The 17,716-nt window shown below is 35.5% G+C and overlaps 1 protein-coding gene across 10 annotated transcripts in view; it reads left to right on the top strand.

Annotated features, from left to right (window-relative positions):
- The window catches only part of cnksr2a (connector enhancer of kinase suppressor of Ras 2a), a 763,738-nt gene that overhangs the window by 441,438 nt on the left and 304,584 nt on the right, over window positions 1–17,716 (top strand). For 7 of the 10 annotated variants that reach the window (XM_039745560.1, XM_039745565.1, XM_039745561.1 and 4 more), the window contains one exon: window positions 17,302–17,391. The exons of the other annotated variants lie outside the window; for them this stretch is intronic. In XM_039745560.1, the coding sequence (XP_039601494.1) occupies window positions 17,302–17,391 (90 nt within the window). The remainder of the gene's footprint in view (window positions 1–17,301; window positions 17,392–17,716) is intronic. 10 annotated transcript variants of the gene reach the window in all.

The raw sequence follows: 17,716 nt of genomic DNA on the forward strand, positions 1-17,716 counted from the left end.
AGGACACAAAACTAATTTTCTTTAAATGCCGGTAAGGCACATTACCAGAGGCACAAATTTGAACGCTCACATAGAAAATGTAATTTCTATACCACAGCCGTCGTGTAGCGCCTTTCAAAAGGGATCTACTACCGAGAGATGATCCATATACATTTTAGCTGCTGTTAGTTACTTACCTGTTGTGTTACACAGTCTTTAAAATGTAGTTTACCCAACCACTCCAGTAGTGCTCAATGTACCTGTACTTCTTAAAACGTTAATGTTTTACTGTTTAATAACTTATAGACTATATTTTATTATTTTTCCCTTGCACTCAGTGACCAAAGCTATACACACACATATAGACACATACAAACATACACACAAGTATATGTATGTGTATATATATGTATGTATATATATATATATATATATATATATATATATATACACACACACACACCTATCTACATTATATATATATATATATATATATATATATATATATATATATATATATATATATCTATACTAATAAAAGGCAAAGCCCTCACTCACTCACTCACTCACTCACTCATCACTAATTCTCCAACTTCCCGTGTAGGTAGAAGGCTGAAATTTGGCAGGCTCATTCCTTACAGCTTACTTACAAAAGTTGGACAGGTTTCATTTCGAAATTCTACGCCTAATGGTCATAACTGGAAGGTATTTTCTCCATTAACTGTAATGGAGTAGAGCTGCAAAGGCGTAGGGGGCGGAGTTTAGTGTGACATCATCACGCCTCCCACGTAATCACGTGAACTGACTGTCAACGCAGTGCGTAGAAAACCAGGAAGACCTACAAAAGCGCTTAAGAAAACATGCATTATATAATTGAGAAGGCAGCGAAACAATAAGAAGCGAGCGAGTGGCATATACTACCATATTCATGAGTGCTGCTACCTCGGAAAGAAAGCAAGGTGTAAACCTAAACTTTAAATTAAGTTCATAGACAGGCTACGCTGGCGTTTCACATGCCCACAGGTAATGCGGGATACAAGTTTAATGAGAGGGCGCGGGATATAAGCGAGAGTTTTGATCACTTTGTAACTAAGTTAAAATTGTAGGTGAAGGGGTGTGCTTATGCAAATTCGAGACTGTGTTTGTGGGGATTGACAGTTAAGGCGGGTGGGAGTCACGTCATCATCTCCCCTCCCATTTACCTCAAGTTAATACACACGCTGTCTCTAGAGTTTCAACACACTGAATCCTCCAGGCACTACTTACAAAAGGTCACATTGACAATCGTGTTACGCTATTTTTAAAATCTTTCCTTTTCTTAGCACAAGCACAGCTGAGAAGCTTGATGCATGTGCTCCATAAGCGTTGAAAAATAATGCATTTAATCACACTTTGCATTACAAGCAAAGGGAGCTTTTGTCAATGCATGATTTCCTGGTACACGATTACATTGATCAGCGCATCCCGATTCATTTTACCCTCGCACCACCTTAGTTTGAGAAGAAGTATGAAAAATATGAGGTTAACACAGAAAAACAGATCACCAATTCAAGCTTTATGAATAATCGATTAAGCCATCAATAATTGTTTTGGTAAAGCCATCCTCCTTCCATTTTATAATTTTTCCGCCACTAGCCATGATTAAATGAGCGGTAAAAAGTAAGAGCGAGCGAGGTGACTTATTTAGGCAGGGATATATATGATAGCAACACTCATGACAATGTCAATCATGTTACGTTATTATTAAAATGTTTCCTTTTCTTTTCATTACTTCTTTAACACACTACTTCTCCGCTGCGTAGCGGGTATTTTGCTATATATATAATATATGAATTACCTCCAAAGAGCGCTGAGACTTTTGATATCATGAGCGTGTGTACAAAAGGGGTCTCCTGCCCAGCAAAAGTCGAGCAGCCAGCGCGTGCATAGCTGTGCCGGCCTTTGAGACGCTGACTGAGCTTCTGCCTTAAGTCAAAGGGAGCACTTTTAATTTTTTCATCCGCCCCCTGAGCTATAGCCCAGACAAGTGCAAACACGGGACCCCTTTTCTACACCACGGAAAAATAATATTAAGGCGATTCACACTTTCTTTTGCACGATACGATTATCAGGTCCTCAGCTCGGATTATGAACACACGCATACGAGTGGAGGACTCACAGTGCCATCACAGCCGATTAATGGCGGGGCGTCTCACCAGTCTACACAAGACCCACCGCGACTGTCGCCAAAAGGCGATCATAACGTCAGCGAACACATCTCTCTATACTATATAAAAGAAAAAGGCAACTTTCCTTTCTTTACACCTTTTTCCTTTTATCCCAAACCAAAGCCTTTCTCTCTTAACACGGCAGAGGACACAAAAATAATTTTCTTTAATTGCGGTAAGGCACATTACCAGAGGCACAAATTTGAGCGTTCACATAGAAAATGTAATTTCTATACCACAGCCGTCGTGTAGCGCCTTTCAAAAGGGATCTACTACCGAGAGATGATCCATATACATTTTAGCTGCTGTTAGTTACTTACCTGTTGTGTTACACAGTCTTTAAAATGTAGTTTACCCAACCACTCCAGTAGTGCTCAATGTACCTGTACTTCTTAAAGCGTTAATGTTTTACTGTTTAATAACTTATAGACTATATTTCATTATTTTTCCCTTGCACTCAGTGACCAAAGCTATACACACACATATAGACACATACAAACATACACACAAGTATATGTATGTGTATATATATGTATGTATGTGTATATATATATATATATATATATACACACACACCTATCTAGATTATATATATATATATATATATATATACTGTATACACACACACACACACACACATACATACATACATACATACACACATATATATAATTTGTGTGTGTGTATATATGATTTAGATAGGTATGTATATATATATATATATATATATATATGTATATGTAGATATGTATATAGATATGTAGATATAAAGATATGTATGTGTATATATATGTATGTGTATGTGTGTGTGTGTATGTGTGTGTGTGTGTGTGTGTGTGTGTGTATATATATGACAGCAGCAATCCAAGCTTTGAGAAAACAGTAAAAAGGAGGCATGTCAGACGTCGTGGTACATTTTCTGATGCAGCTGCCGAAAACAACTTTGTGACGCTGCCGCCAAATACACAAAACAATTACTTTGACAATCATGTTACATTATTTTTAAAATGTTTCCTTTTCTTTTTCATAACTTCTTTAACACACTACTTCTCCGCTGCCAAGCGCGGGTATATATATATATATATATATATATAGATAGATATGAGAACAACACTCATATCAATGACAAAACAATTACATTAACAATCATGTTACGTTATTTTTAAAATTTTTCCTTTTCTTTTTCGTACCTTCTTTTACACACTACTTCTCCGCTGCCAAGCGCGGGTATTCTGCTAGTATATATATATATACACACACACATACATACATACATACATACATACACACATATATATAATTTTTGTGTGTATGTATGTATGTGTGTATATATGATGTAGATATGTATATATATATATATATATATATATATATATATATATATATATATATATATATATATATATATGTGTGTATATGTAGATATGAAGATATGTATGTGTATATATATGTATGTATGTGTGTGTATATATGACAGCAGCAATCCAAGCTGTGAGAAAACAGTAAAAAGGAGGCGTGTCAGACGTCGTGGTACATTTTCTGATGCAGCTAGACGAAAAAAACTTTGTGACGCTGCCGCCAAATACACAAAACAATTACTTTGACAATCATGTTACATTATTTTTAAAATGTTTCCTTTTCTTTTCATAACTTCTTTAACACATGACATCGCGGGTTGAAGCGAGGGTATTTTGCTATATATATATCACAGCGACACTCATAACAGTGACAAAACAATTACATTGACAATCATGTTACGTTATTTTCAAAATGTTTCCTTTTCTTTCTCTTTCCTTCTTTAACACACTACTTCTCGCTGCCAAGCGTGGTATATATATATATATATATATATATATATATATATATATAGAGATAGATAGAGATATACACTGTGTGCACAATTATTAGGCAAGTGAGTATTTTGACCATATCATCATTTTTAATGCGTATAATCCAACTCCAAGCTGTATTAACTTGAATGCTTATTGGATTTAAGCACGTCAGGTGATGTGTATTTGTGTAATGAGGGAGGGTGTGGCCTAAGGAGATCAACACCCTATATCAAGGTGTGCAGAATTATTAGGCAGCTAGTTTTCCTCAGGCAAAATGGGCCAAAAAGAGATTTAACTGACTCTGAAAAGTCAAAAATTGTAAAAAGTCTTTCAGAGGGATGCAGCACTTTTGGAATTGCTAAGATATTGGTGTGTGATCACAGAACCATCAAACATTTTGTTGCAAATAGTCAACAGGGTCACAAGAAACATGTTGAGAACAAAAGACGCAAATTAGCTGCCAAGGATTTGAGAAGAATCAAACATGAAGCTACCAGGAACCCATTATCCTCCAGTACTTTCATATTCCATTGCTGCAACCTACCTGGAGTGCCCAGAAGTACAAGGTGTTCAGTGCTCAAAGACATGGCCAAGGTAAGGAGGGCTGAAACCCAACCACCATTGAACAAGAAACATAAGTTGAAACATCAAAACTGGGCCAAGAAATATCTGAACACAGATTTTTTTCAAAGGTTTTATGGACCGATGAGATGAGAGTGACTCTTGATGGACCAGATGGATGGACCTGTGGATCAGTAATGGCACAGAGCTCCACTCCAACGTGGAGGTGGGGTACTGGTATGAGCTGGTATTTTTAAAGATGAGCTAGTTGGACCTTTTTGCATTGAAGATGAACTCAAAATCAACTCCCAAACCTACTGCCAGTTTTTCAAGACACTTTCTTCAAACAGTGATACAGGAAAAGACCATGATTTTATGCAGGCCAATGCTCCATCACTTGCATCGAAGTTCTCACTGCGTGGCCAGCCAGTAAAGGCCTTAAAAATGAAGGAATAATGACATGGCCCCCCTTCCTCATCTGACCTAAACCCTATCGAGAACTTGTGGGCACTTCTTAAACGCTAGATTTACGGGGGAGAAAAACAATACACCTCTCTGAAGAGTGTCTGGGAGACTGTAGTCACTGCTCCACAAAAAGCTGATCGTCAACAGATCAAGAAACTGACAGACTCCATGAATGGAAAGGCTTATGACTGTTATTGGAAAGAAGGGTGGCTATATTGGTCATTGATTGATTGATTGATTTTTTTTGAAATGTCAGAGATGTTTATTTGTAAATTTTGAGGTGTTTGTTTATTATTCTCACTATAACAGATGAAAATAAACAAGTGAGATGGGAAAATTTTCATTTTTCGTTTAGTTGCATAATAAATCTGCACACTAATAATTGCCTAATAATTGTGCGCACATATGTATTCCCCTGATGATGTTCACACTCACATTTCCGTTGTGAAACATTCAGGTTTCAGGTTTATTAACATTTTGGATTGACTGATAGCACTGTGTTTGTTCCATATTAAAATTAATCCTCAAAAATACAACTTGCCTAATAATTCTGCACTCCCTGTATATATATAGATAGATATGAGAACAACATATATATATATATATATATATAGATAGATATGAGAACAACACTCATATCAATGACAAAACAATTACATTAACAATCATGTTACGTTATTTTTAAAATTTTTCCTTTTCTTTTTCGTACCTTCTTTAACACACTACTTCTCCGCTGCGAGGCGCGGGTATTCTGCTAGTAAGTAAATAAGGCCAGCATCTTCTGTTCAGAGAGTATGTTAAATGTAATGATTCCATTTGCCAAATCTCTGAGGGAGTCAAACTATATAACTATAAATTATAGGAGTGACTGATTACACAATTTCTTTGTGTCTTTTCCACATTATTCCAAATCTCTTGTTGTGTCCCCAGCTAACCATGATATCATCTTGACTGTCAGTTGACAGGTTGTACACTGTAATAAACCACTATCTTATTTTCCGCAATATCATGGCACATCAAATATGAAACATTGAACAGATATCTGTGCTGACTCTGATTTGTTAAATGTCCTTCTTTCTTGCAGCCACCAATTTTCCTCACTAGTTGTGGACAAAGTATTATGCAGAAAAGTCTAATTGCATGACAAGCTACTCACTGTGATGCAATCAAACCAGTTTTGTTTTGTTGTAGCAATTTACAATCTCTATAACTGTGTTGTCATACTACGCAACTGATTGCACATGCGGTGCCTGTGGACTACTTTCTCTTTTTTAATTAGCAGAAGAATACTGAAGACTGGAAATTATTGGAAAATTCTTTCAATGTGACTTCAGCTTAAGTCAAAATTCAAGAAAATACCTTTAAATTTAGTCTGAATATTCCTTCTGCAACAATGTAGAATTAGAATAGATTTAAAATATTGTGTCCCTCCAGTTCCGAGTTGACTGTTAAAACTGTTGGTACCATACTGACAGATAGCAGTAAAGAATATGGATAGCTAAAGAAAAGTTCATTTTTGCTGAGTGCAGTGCAGAAGTACTTTGGAATAATAATCCAACAGGCTTCAGAGAAAGTCAAATATTAAATAAATTCATATGGGACAAGTAATGGAAGTAAGTGTTAAGCATTTGGAATCGGGGATTTGCAGGTGAACAGCAAGGTCAGAAAGATGATTCAGATGTATAAAAAATAAGCAGGTTGAGCTGAAACAGTTGTTCTCTGATAAAGAAAAAAGTGAAAGCTTAAATACATGACTGAAAGTTACTGTCATTATGGTACTTTGATCGAAGGACCTTCACAGGAGAGGTAAGTGAGGGGATGGTGGCTTTAGTTCTCTGACTTCAAGGGTTAGAGAATGTCTTATGGTGCTGTAGACTGGATTTCAGTTCAGAAGGATTTATTAGATTTTTTTTTTTTAACTTAAGACCTACATACTAAAATAATCTCCAGCATTTGACATCAAAATGCTCTTTTCAAAGTGATGTTAATCTCTGTGACTGTGCTTTTATTCTTCAAGCAAAAGTTTTATCTAAATGCTTAGGCTGCATAATCTTATGCCTTTATGTTTGCATTGCACAGATTTCAGATTTTATTCTGTTATGCCCTATAGTTTCATTATAAGAAATACTCCGCATTGCCATAAAAGTAGTATTAAAAAGTAGTTTTCCAAAAACTTTATCTGCTAATTGCTTGTTTATTTCTATTTTGCATACTCCTAGAATGAGCACACTCATAGATAGTTTAATTTACACTTATTCAAGTTTGTGTTCTTTGAGGTTACTTGCACTAAATATACAGTACTAAAATATTTTCTTCCCACAACCTTTAACAGCTATTCTTTTCTCCAATCACTATAATCACTCGGTTTTATTCCATTAATAAATTATTTGCTATTGTTAATGTCAACAACTGACAACAGCAGATTTATGGCACACAGAGTTTTGGTTGATTTTTTATATCATAGGATATCTCGGAAGTAACTCAATATCCTGCAAAAGGCCACAGCAATTTTGTTTTCTAATCATTGCTTTATTTTTCTTTCTTACATCTAAACATGGAGCAGAGAGTTCACAATATGTTGTAAACCAGTAGAGTGACTAACTGACCCTGCAGGTATCCCTGTAGGAAAATCTATCTCGGGTAACTTTCACTTGTAGTCTGAGGGAACCCCATGATTGGAATAGTCATCTTTTCCTGAGGATCAGACTTGGGATTAACACAGTGCTGAAAGTTAAAACATTACTGTAATGTAATTACTGTATTAATATAATTTAATTACATTTCCCAGTAGTATTGTAGTTCTTTATAGTTTAAATTAAGTCATCTTTTGTTTACTTGAATTAACTAGAATTCCATTGCTTGCAACTGTCTTGAAAGGGCAGGCTCTCATTCTGCAGTAATGTACTGTAGATCTAAGCAAACCCAGGTTTCTCTTCTGTTAGGTTTCTATCCGTAGCCATTACTAGCAGTTCTTTGGTATTTCTTGATTTAATGTGTTTTCTGTCCGTTAAGGAGTCAACTAGAATCATGACGGGACATGTAGCCTTGGTGCCTTCTAGTGTCCAGGGAACATGCATGGATGATCCTTTCAATACCTGAATAGCACTTAAATAGTCTCTCTCAGCTGCTTACATTGCCATGTATTATCTCCTTAATTCTTTGTGGACTATAAGCGTAGAATAGAATATTTTAGCATATTTATGTAACTATACCCTCATAGCCTATTGAATTTGGGCAAAAAAGTCATATAATATGGAGCTATCATCAAAAAGATAATGGTACTGTATATTTACTGAGGAAGCTTTTGTAATCCCAGTTATAAATTGTCACATTATTTCTATGGTTTATTTTGAGTCAGATATGTCTTTCTTTATCAGCTACTGCCTATAATCCTATTTGTTTTATACATGCATCAAGTAGCTTGCAGTATTAATGTAAATTTTCCAGGTCTATGATTTTAATTCATTGTTTGTGATTGTATTGTCCCCAATAGTTAAAGTAAGATACTTTTTAAACCTTATTACTATGCTATAAATTTTGTAATTCAAATATGGACATGGTGTGTTCACATATAATGCACAAAGCATCTATTGTGATACCCCATGTTTGTCTGTCTGTCTTTCCACATAAAACAACTTGACCCCTGTAGACCAATTTTTTTTTTTAATTTGGCACACTTATTCTTCAAGGAAATTTTACTGAGACAGTTCGATTTTCATTGAGATATCTTAAACAGATCACGCTGTATACAGTTTTAAAATTTCTAATTCTCCCATTGAAGAGAGTTGGTAAATTAAAACAGATAAACATTCCAAGTGACTCTGACTTAGAATTAGTTTACTTTTTCAATTTTGACAGCAGTTACACAAACTTGTATATTTTGTATATTTTCCTCTTTTTCATCTCCTATAGCCACTACTGATGGCAAACAGATCCCCAGTACAAGTTAATGAAGCACCAGCAGTCTGCTTATGCGGGTAGGAAGTTGTTGTCACTGCTTGCTTGCACACATGGGGGATAGCAATCCTCCATCAGCAAGTCAAGATGGGTGTGCACAGGGAAACTTACGGTATAAGTCAGCAAGATGTTTCTGCTTTATAAAGTCTTCAAAGCGGCCTGAGCACACAAAGAGGAGAAGCAGTGCATCAGCACCTTAGTCTTCTAAAATCTTGAAGTCGTAACAGGTAAGTGAAGTGATTTTCCATCTGTAAAATTATAAGATGCAAGCATGGAAAACAAAAAGTTATTTAGATATGAATGACATACCATGTGGTGTGTAAGCTGCTGTGCACCAAGCAAATAAACATTTACTCAGTACCAATTTCTGATCTCCATTATCTACATGTTTTAATGATTCACTATTTCACTGACACAATAATTTACTAGGGTGACTATACATCGTAGTGACAGCAACAGTCCTGATTTCAGGTTATGTATCCCAATAAATAGCTGAAGTATATCAAAATGTCCCGGTTTTAACAGGCTGCCCATCTAATAAAACATTGCTCTGATGACACAAGCATCCCCAAAATATATTTTGAACTGTGCACCTCAATTCCTATTCCCTAATGCAATATACAAATAATAATGTGGTCAAAACTGTAAAGGGGAAAGGTTCATTAAAAATCTGGTCATTCTATAATTTACTATCAAAGTGCCACATTCACCTGATATCCGTAATGGTCCCTCACTGTTATACAGTGTACATTTCACTTCTGTTATTCCTTAAACTTTGGCATAACTGAATAGCTTTGCAAGCCCCATTCTGTGAAAATTATAATGGCCAGACATGCTCAAGCCAAGACGGAATTAATTACATAAGTTTTTTTTTTTTTGGTAATGTTGATTACCTATTGCAAATTGTCACTATGTATGAATATGGTGTGTGTGTGTGAGTGAGAGTGATAGTGATCATTGTGATGGACTAAACTCCTGGCTAGGCCTGTTTTCTTCCTTTCCCCAAACCTAATGAGACAGCCTTTGCCTCCTTCAACTGTGAAACGGATTGAGAAAGTTCTAGAACTGAACCAATCAACTCAGACTATTTAGGGGCATAGTGCCTGCAAAGTCCTCAAATGCTTCTGAATGTTGCACCATGCGTACATTTTTAAAAAAAGTCTTTTTAAACTTTACCTATCTAATATATATTTTTTTTTATCCAGTAGAGGACTACCAGTGGCATGTTTTACTCAACAAGGTTTTTTCTTCTTTTTGTGATCAAATTTTTATTGACTAAATGAAAAAAGATTTCAGCAAAAGAAAACCAATATATAAGAACAAACATAGAACACCCCCTAGCCAGCTCCCACCCACCCCACTGAAACAGACAGAAGTTTGAACAAATACAAATACAAAAAGAGGGAAAGTTTCAGAGCATTTATGCTGTAACAGTGATTTTTATGGTATGCCTGATCAGTCACATTTGTCATTTTGGCTTAAGTGTGCAGGTGTAAAGATTGCCTCTTTCAACCTGAGGAAAATGGTTACCATTCTCTATTTTTCTGCTCCTGTCACTTTCACAGAAGCACAGCTGTTTCAAGGTTCACACTTGATTTGTAATCCTTGCCTCATTAGCCATAAGTGAATGACTTTTAAATGAAGAATTTTTCGAACACTTGTACATGGACAGATGCATCTCCTAATTCTTTTATGGGATGATATTTAAAAGAATTGTTTTTAAGTAATAAGTGTGCTTCTCACAACTAGTTCTTATTTTAAAGAATACTAATGATTTCTTTACAAGTGGAAATTCACCATTTTTCAGTGTGATAATTATGTAAAAATATAGTTGAACAACTTGCTGATCTCTTTTTGATGGACACCAATGTTTGTCCTATTGCATTTTACTTATAGGAAACCATGATAAAATTCAAAGAGATGGTGCAATTATGAATGGTATAATTGAACTTGTTATTTGTATTAATATCTCTTAGGGAGAATTCAAAATGGGTTTCTTCAACCAAATAGCCTGTGTCTAGGCATTAGCTGTATTATAAGATCATGAGGGCTTCTACTGAATCATGGATCCGAGGTCCATTCTCTCTACCATAATGAATGTCAAACACTAGATATCATGGGTGTTGAACATCTCTTGTCTTCAGTACATGAATAATATATGATGTGTCAGAAGGGTGTATTAAAATAAAAAATTTGAAAGGTGCTGAAAAAGGAATTCAGTGTACTTTTGTTGTATAGTGTAAGAAATCCAAGTGTAAAGTTGTTGACAGTATATGTTATTCTAAAATGCCTGCTTACTATGTAAAATTTAAAGTTTTAGGTTATGTTTTAGATAAAATTATCAATTTTGACTTTGTAGTTGTTTCTTTAATTCTACAGCATTAATTCTTTATAAAAAAAAAGGTTTAAATATGTTGCTCTCCAAATGTGATTGTTTTTGGAAGACATTAATAATAATGTACATTTTTTTCGCGTATGTTTTATTTTCTGCATAGAGTAATTTGTTATTAATTTTTATGCTAATTCTTCTTAGGAAATCCTAGATAACAAATAGTTTCTTCAGCTTTTGTCAAATAATATGAAAAATTATACTCTCTTTCAGTTTTATGTTTTTATATAACAGGACATTACTAACAATCATTTACTTTTCACCAAATCTTAAAATTAGATAAACCTACTTACAATTAACTAACAAAGGATAAGAGATTTTACTTTGTCATAATTAACAAACCGGATAATAAGATGTTTGTTAGTATGCCCTGATATATAAAACCATATACAGTGGAACATCAGTTTACGAGCATAATTCGTTCCGAAAACGTGCTTGCAATCCAAAGCACTTGTATATTAAAACAAATTCCTCCATAAGAAATAATGGAAACTCAGATGATTCGTTCCACAACCTAAAAATATCCATATAAAATTGATTAATACAAAATATAAAGTAAAAATACATAAAACAAATGAATCTACACTTACCTTTGAAAAGAACCATGGCTGGTGTGAGTGAGTTTCTAAACTCTTCTGGGATTCCACCCAATGGGACGACATGCAGAAGAGTGTCCCGAAGTAACCGCAGCCTCCCAGTAGTGTAGCAGTTCGCCGTAAAAGCTAATCCAAAAAGATTGTGAACATGCTATAAGCGCCTGCTATTGATGGGTGATACAAGCAACATTATAAATGTGCAGGGCACAGTATTAATTGGGCATTAACCTGGACATGACTATTCCTGACTGCTGTGTCTGTGTATAGTTAGTGGCAGATCCCGCCAAAATAAATAACCGCGCTGTTCCTGTTTCAAGCTGAATAAACACTGGTATCGCTAAAGTACTGAGGCTCAGCTTCGTGTTTTGGGGTGCAAGACAGAGACTCACACGTTACAACACATGCACGTGGTCACAATGCTGTAGTAAACAGTATATGCTCATACGTGTGTTTACTATATGAATGAGGCATGCCGACTGACGATTACCTACAATCCCGCATCGAGAGATAGAGAGATGAACCATCAGCTCAGTTGTGATCACTTGACGCTCGGCAGACAAAGTGTATACGTACTACTCGTATTGCAAGACCTTGCTCGTTTATCAAGTCGAAATTTATTAAAAATTTAAGCTCGTCTTGCAAAACACTCGCAAACCAAGTTAATCGCAATCCAAAGTTCCACTGTAACTGAAAAGTGTTCTTTCATTTTCACATCACTCTATCTCTGTTCACTCCATTCTACATCTTGACCTATTCCACTTTCTGCTCCAGTTGAGATTTTAGCTTCAATTTTGCCTTTTCTCAATGTTCTTTCATAGCTCGTTTGTGTTCCTGTTAGGTACTCGGGAAATGATATTTTTATTCCATCAATTACTTTTTTTGCACAAACTCCATCATTTCTAAATTATGGCCTGATTAGATATCTCTCTGTATTATTGTATATATATTGTTATGTTCAAAGCCTGTGGTTAATTGAAAGCAGCTTAGGCAGTTTTTGTTTTATTTCATCTTATGTCAAGCTGAAAATGAATTTGTTGTTTTTAATAAAAGATGTTGTGATCCTACCCATCCTTCCCCAAGAGAGGGAATTTCCTGTGTTAGTGCTATAGTTTCCAAGAAGCAAAACAAAGTGTGACTAAAGTCATCAGTTATTAATTTATTAAGTTAGGAGAAAAATATGGCAATATTTTAAATCCTCATAATATGCCCAGATTTTTACCAATATGAACACTTTAATACATTTTATTTATATAGCGCCTTTCCCATGCTCAAGGCACTTACAGAATATAAGAAAGAATGGCAGGGTATACAGTGTATAGCATTGTACAAACCAAATAAATAAATAAAGAAGATTAAGACAGTAAATTCAGAGAAAGCCTACCAGACAACAGAATTGATGGTCTAGCACACACACACAGGTTACATGAGCATCTTGACAGAGAGGTAAACTGAGAGAAGGGGAATGAAGTCAAGTAGAGCTAAAAGTCTTTCTGAACAGATGAGTTTTGAGTTGTTTTTTAAAAGAATTCATGGAGTCAGCTGATCTGATTAATTTCGGTAGGTCATTCCAGAGTCTGGGCGCTATACAGCTGAAGGCCACTCACCCATGGAGTGTAGATTAGTCTGGGGCACAACAAGATTGCCAGAATCGGAGCACCTTAGTGTGTGTGCAGGCACATAGTGATGGTGAAGGTCACTGATGTAGTTTAGCGCGAGGTTATTTAAGGTTTTGTAGGTTATTAGTAGGATTTTATATTTGATTCTGTAAGACACAGGGAGCCAGTGAAGACGGAGCAGGATGGGTGTGATGTGCTCGCTGCTGCTGGTTCGAGTAAGGACTTTTGCAGCCGAGTTTTGAATAAGCTGGAGCTGTGATATAAGATTAGAAGGGGAACCTGCCAACAGCGAGTTACAATAATCTATGCGGGATGTGATAAAAGCATGGACAAGTTTCTTAGCATTAGAAAAGGAGAGGAAGGAGCGAATACGGGATATGTTACGGAGTTGAAAGTAAGAAAGTTTCTTAATGTGATTTATGTGGGCGGAGTAAGAAAGGGAGGAATCAAAAATGGCACCAAGATTATTTGCAGTAGAGGCAGGTCTGAAGAGCTCACCACCAAGATTGATTGGGAAGGAGCTCATTTTATTAAGTTGCATTTTAGTCCCAGTTTGCAGGAGTTCAGTTTTGTTGCAGTTTAATTTTAAAGAGTTCTCCTCCAACCAGGTTTTAATTTCACTAAGGCAGGTTGTTAGCTGAGAAAGCTCTAATGAAGTCCCACTTTTAACATTGAAGTAGAGCTGAGTATCATCTGCATAAAAATGATAGTCCAGTCCATAGCTATGAATAATATGGCTAAGGGGAAGCATATAAATACAGAAGAGAAGAGGGCCGAGGACAGAGCCCTGTGGAACTCCTTGTGTGACTGGCGCCAAGCTGGATCTGCTGTTGCCAAGACTAAGAAACTCTTGCCTATCAGTCAGATAGGACTTGAACCACTGGAGGCAGTGCCAGAGATACCCAGCATGTTCTCCATTCTGGACAGTAGAATGTCATGTCTGACCTGAGTGTCAAATGCTGCACTGAGGTCTAATAGAATTAATATGCTGGTTTGTCCTGCTGCCATAAGCAAAGCAGAGCAGTTTCACAACTGTGCTGCACCCTGAAACCAGACTGAAAGGGTTCCATCAAGTTATTAGTGGTTAAGTAATTGGTGAGCTGGGAGGCTATAATACGCTCAAGAGCCTTTGACAGGAAAGGTAAGTGGGAAATAGGCTGAAAATTAAGATTGTCAGCATCAAGACCAGACTTTTTTAACATTGGGGTTACAGAAGCGATTTTAAAAGTGAGCGGCACAGAGCCTGTGTCAAGGGATGAGTTTATTATTGTTGCAACATTCGGGATTATGGCATGAAGGCAGGATTTAAGTAGTGTGCTGGGGATGGGGTCCAGTACACAAGTAGTCGGCCTCATCTTACAAAGCAGGTTATTAACAAACGCAGATGTGACTGGTGAGAACTTAGAGAAGGAGCTGGATGGAGTGGGAAAACTGGGAGAGATATAAACAGATGATGTATTTATGTTAGTTGAATTATTTAGATCTTTAATTTTGTTACGGAAAAAGTGGAGGAAATCCTCATAGACTTCAGTAGGTAATGAACCAAGTGCTTCAAATTTAAATTAAAAGATAATGGATGTGTGCATATGTTTATTTAAGCCACAAAGAAAGAAGGCACACAAACTGAAGCTGTTCATCCTTTAGATTTGTATCAAAAGGAAAATTAGAATTTATAGCTTTTAGTCAGTGACTTTTGACAGTCACAAGAACATGAAAAATTTATTCCAGTGTTAGCTGTTAGGCTGATACAGGTTATTTTTTAATTTAAAAAAATGCTTTTTACAGTATATATTACATTTTGAAATATATGCTTGTCATCATGTGTTTGATACAGGCTCCTGGGTTGCCTTCTAACAAAGTTAGTATTGCCTTATTGTGTAAGAAAGTTTGCAAAGAAATAATGTGAATATTGAGCTCAAAGGAACATGGTGAGAATATTGTGTGATGGATCCTATAGTTCTTTAAGCAGACACAGATCAGAAACACATCCATTATGTTTGTTGGTGTCAAGTTGGCTGTTTGTCATGTGTTGCTTTGAAACCTTCAGTAGCGACTCAAAGCATTCTTTGACTTCCTCTCATTTGTATGAACTTACAGAGCTATACTTTGGTGTGTTCTTGTCCCCAGAATCAATTTTGCCTTTTGTCCAGAGCTCATAAGTCTTTCCTGTCCTATAAAGCTTTGTTTTTCTTTTGGGTGTAAAGGTTGGAGGTTTGCTTGTAAAACTAGATCCTGTCTCTAAGGTGGCCTTCACCTTTTGGAGGTCATAAAATGATCTTCCATTCTCACATTAGAAACAAGGCATTTACTTGTAAGGCCGTAAACCACATATGTACCTTGTTGCAGGAGTCTTGCTTATATATTCCTAAAACTCTGGACTTGTGTGATGATGTCTTTTATACTTCTGTTAAACAAATTATTTTTGGAATTCGTATTTTGGAATGGTAATCAATCAGGCTTTGTAAACAGCAGTTTTGTATTGTCCGATTCTTTCTGTCCATATTGAGTTCAGTGTTGGGTGGATGTATTTTTAGCCTTTGTCTTTACTTTTGCTAGAGCCTTAATGACATATTTCAGTAAGTCTCCCACTTTATATCACTTACATTTGTCAGCCTTCTTTTTCTCTTTCTTATTTAATCAGGGAGAAAACATTTTTTCAGATTTTCTGAATTTTCACAGAAAGAGCACATAAAAATCCTAAAATATGGTTACTCTTCATATATTTGACAGATTCCTCAAAAGAAAGTTTCTAAACATGATTAAGAATAATACATTTAAAGTCAGTCTACTTCCTTAGCCTATTCTGTGAGATACAGAAGGAAGGTAAATCCATTAGGCAAAGTTTCAACAAGGAAGTGTTTTTATATATGTAAGCCAAGTTTCAGCACAGAAACGGAAGTCACATTTTTTGAATAATGTATTGTCATTGATTGGAACTATTTTATTGCTGTCATTCAAATGTTTCACTGACAACATTTTAGGATACTTTGATATGAGTTGCACAAAAGTATATATTTTTTTTAAAAAAAAAAAGGCCCAATAATTACTGTCTTAGGGATGACGTCATACAGGTGAGATAAGTTCAGATGGTGGAACTGTGTGGGAGCAAGGGGTTGAAAAATGAGGAAAAGCTGAAGGTCAGGTCAGCTGACCCTTAAAAAAGGAACGGCAAGAGTAAAAAGAAGTTGTGTGGCTGTCTCTATACAAACATATTTTTAGATCTGAAGAAATATTTTAGTTGACAAAACTGCAGTAATTGATTCTTCTTGTATACTTTGTGACTTGCATTGCATCAAAAGTGTTTTGTTTTTAGCAAACAAGTTACACTAATTTCTGCCAAATAAATATATTATAATATTGTAGATTCATCTAAAAAATGTTTAGTTTCCCAAGGCAGCAACGTAGCAAAGAATTACAAAATTTACAAACAATTGTACCTGGCCAAGTAGGCCACTACGTCAATCATAAAAACCTAAGACAAAGAAAATTTTAACGTAATTTTGATCTTTACTAACGCCACCTGTATTTTCATTAAATCTTGCATAAAGTTCTATTATCTGAAAATAATGTTATTAAAGTTTTTGGGAGATCAATCATAAGTTTCCTACCATTTAAAAATAAAAACAAATAAAGTTAATATTTCACAGAAAGAATGTTAAATGTATCTTGATTCGAATACTGTTTTTATTGTAATTCTAGGCAGACTGAGACCTATTTCTATGCCAGTGGAATATAATTGGGTTGGCGATTATGAAGATCCTTCTAAGCCTAAAAGAGAAGGAAGACGAGGTGAGAACTTGTCTCCCTGATGGCTTCTAATTTTTATTTATATGGCAAAATGCTGTAGTTTATTATGAACACTCACTTTAGGATTTTAAGATTATGGATTAAGAATCAGTGAACCCGAATTTAAAGTTAAATTGATTAAGTGTTAAATATTCATGTCATTGGGAACCCTGAAAGTTTAAAAAAAAAAAATAAAATGCAAAATAAATTAAATTTTCATTGTAAAAATTATTGCATAGATTAACATAAAATCTTTTGTCAGAAACATAGGTGTGCTGTGGGGATAAAAGCACTTTTAAAACCAAATCTCTTGTATGCGGTTCTTTCA

The sequence above is a fragment of the Polypterus senegalus genome, chromosome 2, assembly GCF_016835505.1.
Source record: "Polypterus senegalus isolate Bchr_013 chromosome 2, ASM1683550v1, whole genome shotgun sequence".
Taxonomy (NCBI): domain Eukaryota; kingdom Metazoa; phylum Chordata; class Cladistia; order Polypteriformes; family Polypteridae; genus Polypterus; species Polypterus senegalus.